This window comes from Sceloporus occidentalis, unplaced genomic scaffold (assembly GCF_023333645.1).
Source record: "Sceloporus occidentalis isolate IW3139 unplaced genomic scaffold, rSceOcc1.0.p SCAF_4, whole genome shotgun sequence".
NCBI lineage: Eukaryota > Metazoa > Chordata > Lepidosauria > Squamata > Phrynosomatidae > Sceloporus > Sceloporus occidentalis.
Genome location: NW_028316984.1, coordinates 191,732,289 through 191,750,593, shown reverse-complemented (window position 1 = coordinate 191,750,593; position 18,305 = coordinate 191,732,289). Strand labels below are relative to the sequence as shown.

Genomic DNA, 18,305 nt, shown 5'->3' with positions numbered 1-18,305 from the left:
CTCCAGGTCCTCCAGTGCAACTCTGTGGTCAACATCTGCCAGATGCTGGTCATAAAATCATGCTGAAGATCTACAAATGCCTAGAGAAGTCCTTTCTCTAGGAACTTCTAGGTTCTCCAGCACAACTCTATGATCAACATCAGGCAGAGTTGCACTGGAGGACCTAGAGATTCCTAGAGAGACATATTAATCAAAATTGCAAATAATCAAAACCATAAAAGTCAAAGATGCAAATGTGGAGGGCTAACTGTATATATTGGTTGGCCAATAAAGGTATCACTGTTTTGTGGATTTTGTTATATTTTGCTGTATGGCTACTACCCCTGACTATGTTTTTTGGCACTGCTTGTAAAGATAACAGCTCTGTTTTGCTGCAAACAACTTTTTCAAGTTGTAGGGCTTATTTGATAGTGGTGTAAGGGGTGCCCTCCAGGGCCACCAGCATTTTCTAGAACATGTTATCAGTCATTTCAGATAGGAGGTGTAAGTGACCATCAGAGGAGGTCATGTATAAAATAGACATTTAATTTTAAAACATTGTGAAATATCCATTTATCAGGACATATGACTGAGTACAGAACAGGTTGATATCCCTTAACCAAAAAGGGCCAGAAGTGTCTTTGATTTTGGATTTTTGTTGCATTTTGTAATACCTGTATTTGCATATATGTACACAATGACATATATGATGGAAATGAGTCTAAGTACAACATTCATTTATGTTTCATATACACCTTATACACATAGCCTTAAGGTAATTTATACAATATTTTTAATCATTTTGTGCATGAAACAAAGTTTGTGTACACTGAACCAACAGGGAAAAAAATGGGTTTGTGAAGTATTTCAAATTTTGTAATTCCGGATAAGGGAGACTCAAACCTTCATATTGTATACAGGGACTGAGAGGATTGTACAGAGAAAATAAATTCAGAAATCATGACAACAAGACAACCATAAGATAAAATGAAATAAAATGTAGTCAAACTTGCAGCCTATCCAGTCGTGAGTGGAATAAAGACAACATATATCTGTATGTTCTAATCTATGAAGTATCTTTAAACCAGTGGAAGTAGAGGCATATACCTTCTGGATGGGACAAATCATGACAAAAGATAATATCCATCAGCACAGACAACATCTACAGTTTTCTGAATACTTTTTCCCTCAGGGCATTGGGTGTTCTACTGCTACAGTATTTGCCAAGACATAGTCTGAATCTATCCATCTTCTTTGACAATAAAAAATGATCTCTGTTTTTTTCAATATTAGAAGTGGCATTTACTGGATGAGGCAAGTTTTGGGGTTAGTGGACCAAAATAAAGTAGTAATATAAAAGTCCAAAATAGCCATAACATAAAAGTTTTGGAATATTGGGAACTTGATCATTTGAATTTACAGGAGACAGCACTGTTCAGATAACCACAGAATATCCATATTTAGTTGATCACATCTTTCAGTGAGAGGCATGGAGTGTATGGTATACTTAAGACTCAGTCTCAGTCTCTCTCCAGTGAGACCATTGCACAAAGCAGCCCATAACTGGTTTATAATCTTTCTCCCCCCCTCCCACAAATATCTCTCTCTCTCTAATCTAACAATCTTGCTGATCTAAAATATTACATAGAATTTAGCAGCAAGCCCTACCAATGCACGCTTTTCTTGCTCAGTAGAATATGGCACACTTCCATCTGGCCTTAATATGATGGTGTATGCAGTTGTTGATGCTTTGTTTGGTTCACATTTGCTTTAAAGGCAAATTGTCAAATTTATTAATAGCAACCTTTGAAGTTGGGACTCTAGCCCTGGCTTAATCATCTATTTATGTGCAGTAGGAATCCTTCTGGTCTGAACGGAGATGGGAGCAATGCTAGCATACATGAACGTGTCCTTCCAGTTAGGTCATTTGCCTTTCTTTTTAACAGAACTAACGTCACCCAGGACTGTTAGCTTTCTTCACTACCATATCAGAATCCTTCAGCCTAAATCCTTCCTAACTACCGAATTAAATTTGCTTTCAAAATATTCATCATGTCCTTGAAAAAAATAGGCTTTTTCCATTAACTGTGGTAGACATAATGTTTCACTATGGCTTGTGCTAATCAGAGTTTGTTCCTTTTACTACAGTTAATACCCCATCACTATATTCCATGAAGTCAGGTTTTTCTGCCATCTTTTGGAGATATTTTTCAAGGTTAATTCTCCTGCTGAAATAAAGAGTTTTGTCGGAACAAGTTTAGAGATTGCCTGTATCCTCCTTTTTCTCTTAGAATAAGTTAACTTGCTCCTTTTGATGAATGAATGCTAGCTGCAAATGGTGTGGTGTAAGGTGGAAACAGAGACAAACCAAGACTTTTAAGTGGTGTGAAGATCAATAAAATCTCCCTTTCCACACACTCAGATTCAGTTTCTCATGGATATCTGAAAGCATTCACAAGAGAGTTACTTTTCCCCTTTAACTGGACAATTCAGTTGTCATTTTTAAAAATTATGATCTCTTTCTCATGCTTTATTCCCTTTCCACTGTACTTATCTCTCTCTTTTTCTCTGCTCACATAGTTTGCCAGTAGGGTACAATTATGTTCTTCATTAATTGCCACCTTGGGGAGCATGATGGATCAGGATCTTAGTGTGGACGAGTAAGAGAATTTTAACCTCCCTCCCAATCAACTAATCCACAATAAAAACTTGATTCTTAAAAGATGATTGATAAATGCTATTTTTTAAGAAACAACCAACCAACAGAAAGAATCCTCTGACTCTAAGTCCGGAAATACAAACACGCCAACCGTGATATTGGCAGTGCTTCGTAACTTCTGGTTCTTTGGAGGCCATCACTCTGTTGCTGTTTAGCTCTTCTCTGTCTCTTTCTCCTTCTCATGACCTCCATGATTTCCTTCAATTTTTTTCAGGATGTACTTTGTGAGAGATAAAAGAAAGAGGGAGATAAAATTCTAATATAAAATTGGAAACTGGCAACACACACACATCTTTTGTTATATGAAATCCAAATCCAACCCGGGGGGGGGGGGATTAGTGTGGGAAAAGCTTTGAAATGTTGCAATGCATTGTCTGGGGAGCTTATCTCAGTCCAAATGACCCTATATTTTTTGTTGTGGCAACAGGTGCACTTCAGCAGCAAGTCTTTTCCTCTCCTGGTTATTTAGGTTTATTGCTGTTTCGTACTTCTACCAGGATACAATATTTTTTAACTGAAGAATGGATGGTGGTGGCCCCTACATCTCTTTCTTGAGGTTTGGAATGACAAGCTGCAATAGTTGTCTATCTTGGAAAAAGATAGATAAGCCAGTTAGATAAGCCAGTTGATCTTCCCCTTATTTAAATCCATTTATTTTTAACAATGAAACCATAGTCATATAGTAATGTAATAAAATAAAGTTTCATGTTTCTTGTCGGTTTCACTCCATTGATGGATTCACTTTGATGTAGCAGAAAGTCTTATCAGCAGAATGAGGAGGGAGGAAAGCCTTTGTGGCATTTCCCTCTTCTCTCTGAATCTCCCCCAAATCCTTTGGGAGAACTTCTGAACAGCAGTAGAGGTGGCCCACAGTGGAGACAGAATCGCTGAAAATCACCTTGCTTCCAGTTCTGCTAATGGATCAAAGAGAATTTCTTCAGAAAAGTGATAGCAGTTGGATATGGCTTGCAGCATATCATTATATATTCACTTATCTAGGAGGAAGGCCCCGTGAACTCAGTGGGAATTGCTTTCATGTAAAAATGTATAGGATTGCACTGTGCGATTTTAGGTCAGGGTGCAGGCCAAAATGTAATGATGTGAACAGCTGCCTCTGGTAAAGTGTAGGAGAATTGCCAGGCTTGAGTAGAGTGCTTCACAAACAGCTGTGGATTTCTCCTGCCAGGCCTGTGAGAGAACTAACATGACCTGAATAGCGTGTGAGGTTTCAGAAAATGGGGAGAAAATCTGCCTTGGTTAACATCAAGGGATAATACACTGTGTGCCCAAGATGTGCCAGGTGGTTTCGTGCTCTGGATCAGTGTGGGCATGTTTGTAATTATAACCTAGGTGCCATAACAGGATGATGGGGAAGGAGGGAAGATTAGCTGGCATCCTACAGCAGCCTAGCAATGTGATCCCAGCAGAGGATAAAAGTATAGGAGGAGACAGAGAAAACGTGAGCATTAGAAAACATGTAGCTGTTTTTTCAGGCACACAAACAGCCTGAGAGAAGACATTATTTGGAATTTGGGAGGCAGAGAAATTTATTTTCCAGCAGAAATGGGAGAAGGAATCACCTTTCTCTTTATTGTTTTGGCCTTCATGTACCCCCCCCCCCCTTTAAAAAAAAACTGCTTTGGGAGGCTAAGAAACCCTCTAAAATCAATGTGAAGTCGAAGGCTTTCATGGCCGGCATCCATAGTTTTTTGTGGGTTTTTCGGGCTATGTGGCCATGTTCTAGCAGAGTTTCTTCCTGACATTTCGCCAGCATCTGTGGCTGGCATCTTCAGAGAATGATGAAGATGCTGGCTGAAGATGCCAGCCACAGATGCTGGCGAAGCATCAGGAAGAAACTCTGCTAGAACATGGCCACATAGCCCAAAAAACCCACAAAAAAACTCTAAAATCAGTTTTCAGTCAGTGAAAAAGGCTGCAAGGGAAAGAAAGGACTGTACAGACTGGGTACATGTAGTCCACAGGTTGCATTTTATCTACCCCAACTAACCAATCACTCAAGGCAGAGCAACCAGAGAAAACCATTTTTACAAGCAGTGGAGCAGTGTGTATTTTTTTTTAATCTGAGCTGAAGAGTTTGATAGCAGATGCGCTTGTATGGTGTTAAGAAGGAAATCAGAGCAAAAAGTAAACTGCCTTGCACTGGGACAACTAGCAGACATAGAAGTGAGCCTTGATAAGCCTGTATCCCATTGGTGGAGAACCTTTGTTCCTACAGATATTTTAGCCTCCAGCTCCCATCATCTCCGCACAGCACAGCCAGTGATAAGGAATTATGGACCTTGTGGAGGCCAAAAAGGACACTCCTCCCCCATATGTCAGTTAGGGCTGGTTCGAATGTAATCTATTCACTTTATTATTAGAAAGACTAATAATAGCAAGCTGTGCCAAGAATACAGTCATGGTTCTTTTGTGTGGTTGCAGAATGGACTGGTGCCAACATCCTGTGGAGGATTTGGAGCCATTTATTGTTTTCAGCCAGTTGTGCTATATATTGGTATATTTTTATTTTAGTGTATTCTGGAAATATTGTTGTTAGTTGCCCTTAAGCCATTCCCAACTCATGGTAAACCTGTGGATGAGACATCTCCAAGCCTCCCTATCCTTCACTGCTCTACATAAGTCTTGTAAACCCATGCCTGTGGCCTCCTTAATTGAGTCTAGTATGTGGTGTGCAGTCTTCCTCTCTTTCTATTGCCCTCCACTTTTACTAGCATTATTGTTTTCTCTAATGAGTCATGCCTTCTCATGATGTGGCCAAGGTACGACAGCCTCAGTTTGATCCCTCAGTTTGATCATCTTGGCTTCCAGGGAGAGTTCTAGCTGTATCTGCTCAAGGACCAACTTGTTTGTCTTTTTGGCTGTCCACGTATCTTCAGCACTCTTCTCAGCAGCACATCTCAAATAAATTGGTTTTCTCTTATCCGCTTTTTCCACCATCCAGCTCTTGCATCCTTGCTTGGCAATAGGAAATACAGTGGCTTGGATGTTCAGTTGTACACTTTTACTCTTTATGTTCTTGAATGGTTCTTTCATAGCTGCCCTTCCCATTCCTAATCTTCTTCTGATTTCCTGACTGCAGTCTCCATTCTGATCAATGTTTGATCCAAGGTACAGTAACCATTTCAATTTCTAAAGCTAACTTTAGTAATGCAAATAGATTATAACTAAGAGATATGTCACCGGGGCCAGATTGGAGTCTCCAGCAATGGGTGCAGTTGATGCACAACCTTTAAGTGAGCAGAAGCATTCCTGTCCCTTGAAGAAACCTGGGCCTGCAGGTCAGAGCTCAATCCAGCAGTACACCCAGATTATGAACCTGTCTCTTCAGGAGAAGTGTACCCCCACCCAACACAGGCTGGATCCCTATTGCCTGATCTTCATTTGAGCTGACTAGGAGCACGTCTGTCTTATTTGTATTCAGCTTCAGTTTGTTCTCCTTTGTCTGGCCAATTACCGATGCCAGATACTGGTTTAGAACCAAAATGGCTTCTTCTGTTTGATGAGAAGGAGAAATAGATTTGGTTGTCAACAGTATACTGATGGCACTGGTCCCTGATATATAGTATGGCAATATTATACGTTAAAGGTATTTTTTAAAAAAATTCTCTATTGAGTAAGCGTGGTCTTCAAATATAGTTAAAAGCAATTTTTCCAGGGTGGTGCTTTGAAGCAGTCTGATTAGATGGCTTTAGCCAGGAAACTTAGAGGACTGTTTGCTTTTTAAATAAGAGATTTGCCTTAATCAGCTGCTGTGAATGGCAAAACAAGAAGGAATGATTTATGGCTTATAATTAGACATGAGGGATAATCACAAAACAAAGTCCAAGTTGTGTTCATTTCCAGATGGTTGTGGAGGTTGTCCCTTAATCTGCAGCATACCATAAACAGGTAGTTTTTCCCCCTCCAACTGTTTCTTTAAACTCACACATGCATATGGATGGACTTGTAATGGTAAGAGGTTCCTAATTTTAAATATTATCTTATATTATAAATATTATGGCACACAGCAGAATTGTGCCACCATAATGTCATCCACTTTTTTCTTTTTTTTTAAATCCAGTTTTTCAAACAATGTATAGCAATAAGTTTAAGAAAGGGAAAACAAAATAACAAAAACATAGATGTGATTTTGTTAGAAAACAGTACACCACAAATCTTGCATCACCCTTTGGTTAATTACAGTATTTGAGGAGATGGATGGTTATTAGATGTCTTCCCTTTTCATCTTTCTCCTTATTATCTTTTTATGAGGCCTGAGTTTTATCAAACACACATACTTACCCAAAAGGCAAATATTGGGTAACCTTGCTGGTGAAAGCAGTAAAAGGTTAAAAGCACTACGGCTGACCCTTCTTTCATGGAAGAATACGTTGACATAATTTTAGTGTGATTTGAGAACATAAGTTCTTCCTTGAATGTAAAACATTAAACACCTAGGTATAAGATGAAAGTATATTTCTCCTTCGGTCAGTGTGGAACTTTTAAATGATATTGAGAGATTGGAAGCAAGATGCAAACAGTGGTTAAGGTAATGAAGCTAGAGTGGAAGGAGAGCAGTCATGGATGTTAGTGTGATGCATGTGGAATCTTCTGACAAGATATTTTGTTTTGTCTATTAGGTCTGAAAGATTCTCTCATAGCTAAGCTTTAAAATGTGCTTCTGATGCAGACAGGTTTTTCTATAAATTTTGTGAAGTGTACGGACACAATTTCTCAATGGAAGTGCCAGGCAATAGCGTTCCCTTGTGATGCCTAGAAACCATCACAATTGGTATTCTTTGCTTCAGAAAACCTTATGAAATCCATGGGGTCTCCATAAGATGAGAGGCAACTTGAAGGCACACAGACACATCGACATGCACACAGAGTGCTCCCTTGGGTCTCACCACTTCCTTTGTATACCCGTGACTGCTATTGCTTGATGTTTATACTGGCCCCAGGTGTGACCACTGTTGGCATGTGACTCTGAAAGATTTTCCAAGTTGCAGTCTGAGCCTTGGGCTGAAGATCTTTCCCCTCCCAGTATGGTCTTGTAAGGAAATGTGGAAATGGTTGACAACTGCTGTTGTGACAGCAGAGTGTGGGTTGGGTCCTTATGAGAGTTAAATTTAAAAAAACATAAAAACTCTGAAGGGAAGGGAGAGGAGAGGAGAGGTAGGCTAAGTTCAGTATAGTACTATGTAGAAGTACTCTAGTGCTTCCTAATATAAAAAAAAAATCAGGAAAGTTCAGTTCCTGCAGATCTGTTGCAAACAAGAATCTGGGAATCATGACCTTGGTTTTCAGAATAGTAGAATATACTTATAATCTCTTATGAGAATTCAAAGATGGCTGTGTTAATCTGGAAAATCAGTATGCAAAGGGATCTTTCATCAGCTAGAGATACTGCAAATGCAAATACATCTGAGGAAATAGTCTCAAGTCTACACAAGCTCATGCTACTAACTTCTATCTTTCAGTTAGTCTAAAAGGTGCTGCAAGATCCCTTTGAATCTCTTAGGAGGACTAAGATGCTGCTAGGTAAATGACAAAGATTTTGGTTTTCAGAAATTCTTTTTAAAAAAATCTTAAACTGAGGATTGCATTCAGTATCAAACTAGATATGCTGACAGTTTAACCATTTTCTTTTAAGTCCTAGTCTGTCCTTATTAAACTTAGACCAGGATAGAGATATGGAAGGTGTGTAGAGAAAAGGGCTGTGTTGAAGTTGAGAGCTGAACTATCCCTGTGGTTATTTCTGATCTTTATAAGGCTTCTTCCACACTCACTCCTTGCTTTGTTTTCTGGGCTAAGCTGAGATTGAGAAAAAAGCAGTTCAGAGGAGGCACACTGTAGGGGAGTAACCCTAGTGATCTCACGACTTGATTACTGTAACGTCCTCCTGGCTGGGCTTCCTCTTTCTCACCTCCGTCCTTTAATCTCTGTCCAGCATTCAGCTGCACGCGTTATTACTTCCACCCACCACTCATAGAATCATAGAATCATAGAGTTGGAAGAGACCGCAAGGGCCATCCAGTCCAACCCCCTGCCATGCAGGAAATCCAGATCAAAGCATCGCCGACAGATGGCCATCCAGCCTCCGTTTGAAGACCTCCAAGGAGGGAGACTCCACTACACTCCGAGGAAGTGTGTTCCACTGTCGAACAGCCCTTACTGTCAGGAAATTCCTCCTAATGTTGAGGTGGAATCTCTTTTCCTGCAGCTTGCATCCATTGCTCCGGGTCCTAGTCTCTGGAGCAGCAGAAAACAAGCTTGCTCTCTCCTCAATATGACATGTGGCTCTGACCACATCTCCCCTGTGTTGGCATCCCTTCACTGGCTCCCTCTCCCTTTCCGCATCCAGTACAAGCTCCTGCTGTCGACATTCAAAGCCCTCCATGGACTGGCCCCTCCTTACTTATCAGACCTTCTTTCTCCTCACCTTCCCACTCGGGCCCTCCGTTCTGGTAGTCAAGGGTTCCTGTCTCAGCCCAGGATTTCCTCTGTCCCATCCCGGATTCGCCCCTTTTCACTTGCTGCCCCTCACTCCTGGAACCTTCTTCCCCCACAAGCAAGAGCCATCACTTCTTTAACCAGCTTCAAATCGGAGTTGAAAACCATCCTGTTCAGAGAAGCCTTCCCAGGCATTGCATAATTGTCGCTTACTATCTGATGTTCTTTTGTTGCCTGTTTATCGAACCATTTCCTGTATTGCTATGTATTGTATATGTATTATCCTACTTGAGAGTATGTATTTTCCCTGGATGAAGATTAACCTTACATTTTGAAGCCAAGCCCTCCCTCCAGTCCATCTGCCTTGGTCCAGGCCTCGGAGGTAGAGAGGAACTGCTGGACCTCTTACCCTTTCCCTCCACCACTCCCTTCTCCTTCTGTGTCATGTCTTTTTAGATTGTAAGCCCAAGGGCAGGGAACCGTCTAACTAAAAATATTGCATGTACAGCGCTGTGTAAATTTACAGCGCTTCATAAATAAAGGTTAATAACAACAACAACAATAATAATAATAACAATAGATAAGGAAGTCAGGCTCCCCACCTCTTTAAAAATTGCATGCTCACTTTTTAAAATATATGATCACTATAGACTTGGCCTTCAACATACAGCTCTGCACAGGTTAGCTTGAACTTCAGTTAGATCATGGTATCCTTCTAAAACGCCTGAGAGAGTTAGGTATCGGAGGCACTGTTCTACAGTGGTTCCGGTCCTACCTTTCAGGCAGATTCCAGATGGTGGCGCTAGGAGACAGTTGCTCTTCTAAAAGAGAGATAAAATTTGGTGTACCCCAGGGTGCAATATTGTCTCCTATGCTGTTTAACATTTACATGAAGCCGCTGGGAAAAATCATCCGGAGACATGGGGCAGGATGTTATCAGTACGCTGATGACACCCAAATATATTTCTCTATGTCTCAAACTGATGCAGTGTCTATGGATGGCATCTCTCCTCTGAATGCCTGTCTTGGGGCGGTAATGGACTGGATGAGGGAAAACCGACTCAAGCTGAATCCAGGTAAGATGGAGGTACTTGTTATAGGAAACCCAAGCCCAGGTATGGAATTATGTCAGCCAGTTCTGGATGGGGTCACACTTCCCCTGAAAGACTCTGTCCGCAGCTTAGGGGTGCTCCTTGACTCGTCGCTTCACCTGACAGCTCAGGTAGATGCGACAGTCAGGAGCACTTGTTATCAGCTTTGGCTGATACGCCAGCTGCGCCCCTTCCTGGAGCAGGGAGACCTTGAAACAGTTGTACATGCGCTGGTCACCTCTCGATTGGACTTCTGTAATGCGCTCTACATGGGGCTACCCTTGTGCCAAGTTCAGAAACTTCAACTTGTACAAAATATGGCAGCCAGGTTAATTACAGGTACTCGTCGTACCGATCACATAACACCGGTTTTGAAATCCCTTCACTGGCTGCCAATTAGTTTCCGGGCAAGGTACAAGGTGTTGGTGATTACCTTCAAAGCCCTACATGGCTTGGGTCCAGAATACTTAAGAGATCGCCTACTTCCATACTGTCCGTCCCGCACTCTAAGGTCCTCGGGGAAGAATCTACTTCAGCCAATAAAATCTAGGCTAACTTCAGTCACCCAGAGGGCCTTTTCCATCGCAGCTCCGAAGCTATGGAATGACCTGCCAAAGGAGAACTGCGACATTTCTACTCTTATAGCCTTTAAGAAGGCTCTTAAGACGGATCTCTTCCGGCAGGCCTTCCCTACCTAGTTCCTCTCCCCATTTACTGTGACTTATGTCACTCTGTCCACCAATTCTTCTCTTAAATTTAATGAGAAGAATTAAATTAAAATTAATTAAAATAAAATCCTTGCCTCAAGAAGAAGAGCCCTCCCTCCATGACATCACCATCAGACCTGGGAGGAAATTAAAAAGAGAGGCCCAACTTCCATCAGGCCTAACTGTGAATGTACTCACTTCGCTCTCTTTAATTTTATTGTATTTTATTTTATTATCTTTATTTTTACTGTTGTAACCCGCCTGGATTCCTTGTGATTGGGCGGGCTATAAATATTATTATTATTATTATTATTATTATTATTATTATTATTGTTATCATCATCATCATCATCATCAGACTTTAGAACCATGTCCTGGAAGCATTTCTTTTCTTTCTTTCTTTCTTTCTTTCTTTCTTTCTTTCTCTCTCACCCACCCATTTCCCAAGGAGATCAAGGCTGTACATGGCTCTCCCTCCTCCTTTTGCAATTCTGTGCTTATGGCGTTGCAAAATGGAGGGTCTTAACTTATGTGTCATGGCAGCCCTTAGGATGTCTGTGTGGTCTAACTTTTACGTATAAAATCAAAGCAAATAAAAGCAGCTGTTTACCACAGCAAGCTCCTTGTTGTTCCTTTGCCGGGCATTTTGCTCACTCTGGCAATTCAATTTATGCACTCTTCAGCCCTGTCAGAATCTATTATATTGCATCTTCTTTTAAGTTGTTAAGCTAGAGGACAAACCTAGATGTTATCTTCTACAGCTCAATTGAAGGGAGAACATGAGCTAAGCAGATTCAATGGTGAATAGACAGGATGACAAATTTTTTACCATTACGCTTTGTCAAGAGAATGTCAGGTTTGTCAGCTTTCAGAGTTAAATAGCATGGTTGATGGGTGTATTTACATAGCTTTCAAACAGGCACAACCAGCCAATATTTTGTTAATAGCTTATTTGAAAACTCTTAATTTTTAAATGAATTGGATATATTTTGAGTCGATTAATTTATGGGGAACAATTTTCTTATTTATATTGTGCTTGTTTCTGTTTTGAGGCTATCTTGTATTTTACTGAAATAGACAGATAAGAAAGAGACTCCACTACACTCCGAGGCAGCATATTTCACTGTTGAACAGCTCTTACCATGAGGCAGTTCTTCCTAATGTTAGGTGGAATCTCTTTTCCTGTAGTTTGAATCCATTGCTTCATGTCCTAGTTTCTGGAGCTTCTCTCTAGTCTAAAAGTTGCTTCTGAATTATGCCAGCCCTAAAGTGAGTCTATCACGGGGTTTTCTGGGGCTGAAAGTAACTCACCCAAAGTCACCCAGTGGATTTCCATGGCCGAGTGTGGAATTGAACTCTGGTCTCCAGCTCAAACTACTACAATCTTTTGTACTAAAGATTAAATATATTAAACAGATAATCAGTTTAAAAAACTAGTCACATTAAACCCTGTTAAAAACAGTTTTAAATAATGTACCCATAGCACATGCACAGGCTGGATAAAATCAGCTACGCTCAAAAGATTTAATTTAAAAAGGTTTTGACTTGGCCCTGACATGATCCCAACTTTGGGATCATCCAGTAGTTCATGCAGTGGGTCTGCTTTAGGTGGGACAAGCAATTGAATTTAGTTTCATCGTATAGTGCAAAGTTACACTTATTTGAGTAACTGGATTCCGGTCTTAACCTGGTATGCAAAAACAGGGAACTCAGTAGCACTTCCCAACACAGTATGATCCAGGCAGCAGATGAAGCTGGGGATACCTAAAGATTTGCAGAATAATTTTAAAATCTTAAGAGAAGAAAATGGACATCTCCCCATTGAAGGCTTGGAGGAGGGGAACAGAAAATAATGACAGGGGAAACAGATTCCCCCCCCCCCCATTTTCTTCCCATGAAGCCCTTTTCCTGAAAAATATAGGGAAGGAATACTAATTACTTATGGGGGGGCAGAGTTGTTGTTGCATGCCTTAAGTCATTTCCGACTTATGGTGACTCTAAGGGAAACCTATCATGAGGTTTTCTTGGCAGGTTTCTTCAGAGGGGGGTTACCACTGCCATCCTCTGAGGCTGAGAGAGTGTGACTTGCCCAAGTGGGTTTCCATAACCGAGCCGTGATTCAAATCCTGATCTCCAGAGTCATTGTCCAATGCTCAAACTACTATGCCATGCTGGCAGAGACCGAGGAGGAAGTGCAGTGCAGGATCCTGGAGGAAGCCACGAAAGAAGGGCTAGACCCAAACAGGCACATGACAGTGTTTTGTTGCTGGACTGTCTTATTATTGCTAATAGCTCTTGGGTGGCCTTACCCACTGCAAATTCGTCTACCCCCCTTTTACAACCACCCTAAGCTTGTGATTAGCACCACATCTCAAGCAGAAGATTCTAAAAATGCCTTACATGCTGTGTGTATGAACTTTCTTTTCCTTTTCTTTGTCCTGAATTTCCTGCTCCTTGTCAATATTCTCCCTGGCCTGCATGCCACAATAAAAAAAGCAAAACCCAAAAATCTGAATAATGGAATGTATGTAGCTTACGCCGACTGTGGGAATACATGCCTGTAACAAAGTTGGATAAAATAACTTGGACCATTCCCTTCTGTGAACTTTGGAGCTTGAACATCAGTGTCTGTTCCCATGCCAGTCTAGAAAACAGCTGTGATGGCACATTGCAATATCTGAGCCCTTGTTGGTTAAATGAAATGTCAGAAGGAGCCAATATTTGTAGCCATGGCAGCTGGTAATTTACGATTCCATATGGCTGGTATGCCAGAAGCTATTCTCTTACAAGGAGGTTAGGGCAGTTGTGGCATTAAAAAGAAGCACACTACAATGAAAACTTTTACTGCACATCATGTACAGTAAAAATGGAGAATCTCTGTCTTGAGAGAATGTGATCAGTCAAGAAATATAAATTATTTCCCCCTCTTTAAAAAAAAAGGACGGGGAGTGGAGGAGAGAGAAGAAAAAAATAAAATCTCCAAAAATTATCTTTACAGTTTCAATTCTATATACAGTTGGACCAAACTAACAATTATTTCATCAATTTGTTTCCCTGCAAAGTACAGGATGTTCAAAAATTATATTTACACGTTGAGGTGTATATAGAATTGAAATTGTAAAGATAATTTTCGGTATTTGCTTTCGACTTACGGCAACCCTATCATGGGAAGGCAAAGAAGTTGATGAAATTATTGTCAGTGCTCAATTCTTCACACCTGGGGTTTCTAATGTTATGTGATCCCCTCTTTCTACCAGCCTCTGTACCCATCCTTGGGACTTGAAATCTGTTTGAGATTGCTCAGCGCAGGTTTATGTTGTAATTGATTCTGCTTGAGAATAACCTTGAAAGGGTAGATGGTCTAAGGAAGGTGGACAGAAACCAACTGTCTGGGGCACTGTCTCTATAGGCTACACCATGGTTTGGACTAGGTGAGGAGCAGAACAAAGGTGGGGATGAGGTTCAAATCTGGCCCTGCTGGGGTCCCACTCCCAGGAGGTAGGAGGAGGGAAGAGGAACCACTGCTGCTTATCAATGGCTATTATCCATAATGGCTAAACAGACCCTCCAGGTTAAGTATCTGCACAACAGTAATTGCCAACCACTGAAGAACAATAGCAGCAGAACACATTGCTTGTAGACAGCTTTAGAGGGACCTGGTTGACCTCTGTGAAGAACGAGATGCTAGACTCCATTGGTCACATCCAGAACTTGGAAATTACTTTGGCAGACCACAGCTCACAGAATCCCACAGCCATCAAAGGCTGCATCTGCTCTTCAGAAATAACCCAGTTAGACACCTTTAATTCATAAAAATGCTTTGTGAATAAAATAATTCATTTATACAAAAAATTTTGAAAAAAAATAGCTTCATGACAAGTTGTGGGTTTGATGTTTTTAGCTGTTCTTCTTAACTTGACCTTTGTATTGTAGATTTTTGCCTGTTTTTATCACCATATAAGCCATAATGAGAGTTCATCTGGCGTGAGCTAAGGGCTGAAATAGAAATACAAAAATAAGTGTGTGCAGTGATTCTTTGACAGTCAGTAATACGGTTGCACCACAAGTTCTTTGTGACTTTCCTGGTGGTTTCATACAGTATTTTCTTTATCTACTATAACCTAACTACTTTCAGGTGAAACACATTCGCCTTGCTTCTAAAACAAATGTCGGCAGACTCCTGTTTCCCTGTGGGCATGTCCAACAGCTTATTCCTAATTGGAGGATGAGCAAATCTTCAGGGTATTTTTGGACGATGTGGTTTCCCCTCCAATGCCATGTACCTTCAGCACACTTTGGTTGCAGCGTTATATCACTATAATTAATACTTGTAAAATTAAGATCTTTAAATTCTGCTATACTCATGCTTTTTTATTTGGATGCACCATATATCCTCGACTATAAGTCGACCTCATGTATAAATTGAGGGCAAAATTATGGATATTGGTTACCTTGAACAGATATTAGGACGGCAAGCTTACGTATTGGCAAGTTAAGCATAATTCAAGTAACAGAAAACAGATTGTTTCAGTGGCCCCAATGGATGATTTTGTCTGAAACTTGACAGGTGTTTGTTACAATGGGTCATCATGTCTTTGTGGGGCTTTGGATACTATATTCTTTTGTGGTTCCTTCCCTGTCTGACCATTAGACTGGAGGTAAATCTTTTCTGCATTTTTTAAGGTGACTCAGAAACAAACAGTAAATGTTAAAACTGCAGCAGCAACTAACAGAGTTCTGCTGTGTTGAGTGGAGCTTATTCTTAGGAAAGTTTGAATAGAACTCCAGTCAGAAACCATTTTCAAATGCATAGAATAAATAAATAATGTTTATTCAGATAATGGAATTTGGGAGTCTTAAAACCAGAACATTGCACCTAATGGAAAATAAAACAACGTGTTCCAGTAGAATGTCTGGAACATCTTAGATGCTCTTTATAGGTATACAGATAGCATACGAGACAATCCAGTGAATCGAAGTATAGGGAAAATAGGATAAAACTGGTTCCTCAAACTTTTTTTTTTAATTATTATTTTCAATGCATTTTGTTCCCTTCCTTGGAGGCTTACTGTAATTATAATATATACAAAATACGGCTGTAATAACCTCCTGCACAATCATCCCTTTGCATATTCGCAGCCTCAAGACATCAGAATTCTTCGCCCTCCCCTGCAACCCTACCTTGAAAAGAGCCTCTGGAAAATGCTTAAAAGTTTTGTTAATACATTTTAGAGTAGTGAAAAGAACAGGCAATAGGCTCAAACATGTGGCTCTATAATTACTTATTAGGCCACCCCAGAATGAAGGTCATATATCTGTCTGCTTCTAAGAGTTCAATATTAACACCAAAAAGGGATCGCTACACAAAAGCACAACTGTGTCTTCAGGGTGCCATCGGCTATGTTGGCCAGGCGTATTGGAATCCAAAGATACTAAGCTGGCTAGGAAAGCTTGATCTATAACCGCAGAGTGCCCTTGGAGCATTCACCTTCTTTTAACTCCCTTGGGCTGTCAACTGTTCAGCATCTTAATGCTGCTCGAAAATGTGCTTACCTCCAGCACTGCCAGGTCTTTGAATTTTAATATTCAGAGATAATGAAAGCCTTAAGCTCTTCACACATTACCTGGGTCTGTCTCCTCAAAGCAAAGTAATTTTCCCCCTTAAAAGAGAATATATATATATATATATATATATATATATATACACACATACACATTCATTCAGCAAGCAACAGTTTGTAAAGTACCCTACATTGTGGAGCAAACAATTTTGTTATTATTTATTTAGAATTAAGTTAAACTGGACTTAGTCAAACAGCCACCTGGTTCTTAAAGAAGAAATGTAGTTTGTGTTATCCATGAAAACAACTGGATAGTTCTTCAGGGAGGGGAGAGTAAGGACCACTCAGGCGTTTAATGGAGCATTGTTGTTGTTGTTAACTGCTGTCAAGTTGACTTTGATTTATGGTGAGCCTATGAATGAGAGACCTCCAAGTCACCCTATTATCAACAGCCCTGCTCCTTTTGTTGAGCAGCCACATGATCCTTGGGGAAGAAGCATACAGCCAAATAATGCTGTTACTTTTTTTGGATCGCAATTCCCAAATTCCTGCAGCCATGGTGGCCACAGGCACTTTAAGACTAGCAAATTTAGTATGACTCATAAGCTGCAGATCACATTCTCAGATGCATGAAGTATTATTTTCAGTTGATAGGCATATATGCACAGAAAAGAGTGTGATCCAAGTTTGGAAACGGGGTATTTATGTTAACAATAAGGAATCTGTACAGTAGGACTTATCTAATGGAAGTCATGAGAATTTATTGTTGTAAATGAATCAGGAAAATGCATTGTTAGTAAATGATTTTTAGTTTTAAAGTAATGTTAATAAAAATATATTTAAATATATATATAAATGAGTAAATAATTTAGACCTTTTACAATTAAAAGGAGCATGATTCAAGGTGAACCTGAGTCTTCATCCAACAAGATTTTGGGTATTGATGGAGAAGGCCAGGGTTTCATTAGTAGTAATCTCTTACTGAGCTGCTGTAACCTGATCTTTTTTTCTCCTGCAGTTTTCATTTGATTTTCTGCAGGCTTCATATTTCTTTGTGGAGATTATTCCCCCCCCCCCCCCCCCGGCTGCAGACCCAACCTGTTATTTTATATTTGCTAGGTAGACAACCTTTCTGTATTATCTCAACAGTCTAACATCTTGAATTCTTCTTTCACCCCAGGTTAAGACCCTTGATTTCAACACAACTAGCAAAAAAGCCAGCAACTGAAGAGGTACAGCATTGGTTTGATTTTTTTTAAAAAAAAAATATTCCCATTACCTGGAGAGTCATATAAAATGTATTATTTTACTATCTCCAGTTATGTTATATTCACATTTATTTTATGCTATACTATGTATATATGTATGTATGTTGCTTTTCTGTGCCTTCAAGTCATTTTCAATTTATGTCAACCCTATCATGAGATTTCCTACCAAAATTTGTTCAGAGGAAATTTGCCACTGGCTTCCTCTGTGATTAAGAGTGTGTAAAATCACCCAAGATCACCCAGTGTGTTTCCAAGACCCTGGTCTCTAATTCAACACTAAAACCGCTACGTTACACTATACTACACTGATTCTGTGTTACATATACTAAAGATTAAAATTTGAGATGTTGCTTAGGTTTTTGTAAATGGAGAAATTGCCTTGAAACCTGAAGAGGAAGCAGAATCACCACTAATAAACAGAAGAACAATGGCGGTTGTGCATTCTGGTTTTCTAAATGGAGAGTTTTTGGGACCTATAAAACAGGGACACAGTGAGATTTCTCATAGGAGTGATTCAGTAGCTGGGT

At 40.1% G+C, this 18,305-nt stretch overlaps 1 protein-coding gene across 3 annotated transcripts in view; it reads left to right on the top strand.

Moving 5' to 3' along the window:
* BRF1 (BRF1 general transcription factor IIIB subunit) overlaps window positions 1–18,305 on the top strand; it is a 282,491-nt gene that overhangs the window by 245,315 nt on the left and 18,871 nt on the right. For all 3 annotated transcript variants that reach the window (XM_089522715.1, XM_089522714.1, XM_089522717.1), the window contains one exon: window positions 17,691–17,742. In XM_089522715.1, coding sequence (XP_089378841.1) covers window positions 17,691–17,742 — 52 coding nt within the window. The remainder of the gene's footprint in view (window positions 1–17,690; window positions 17,743–18,305) is intronic.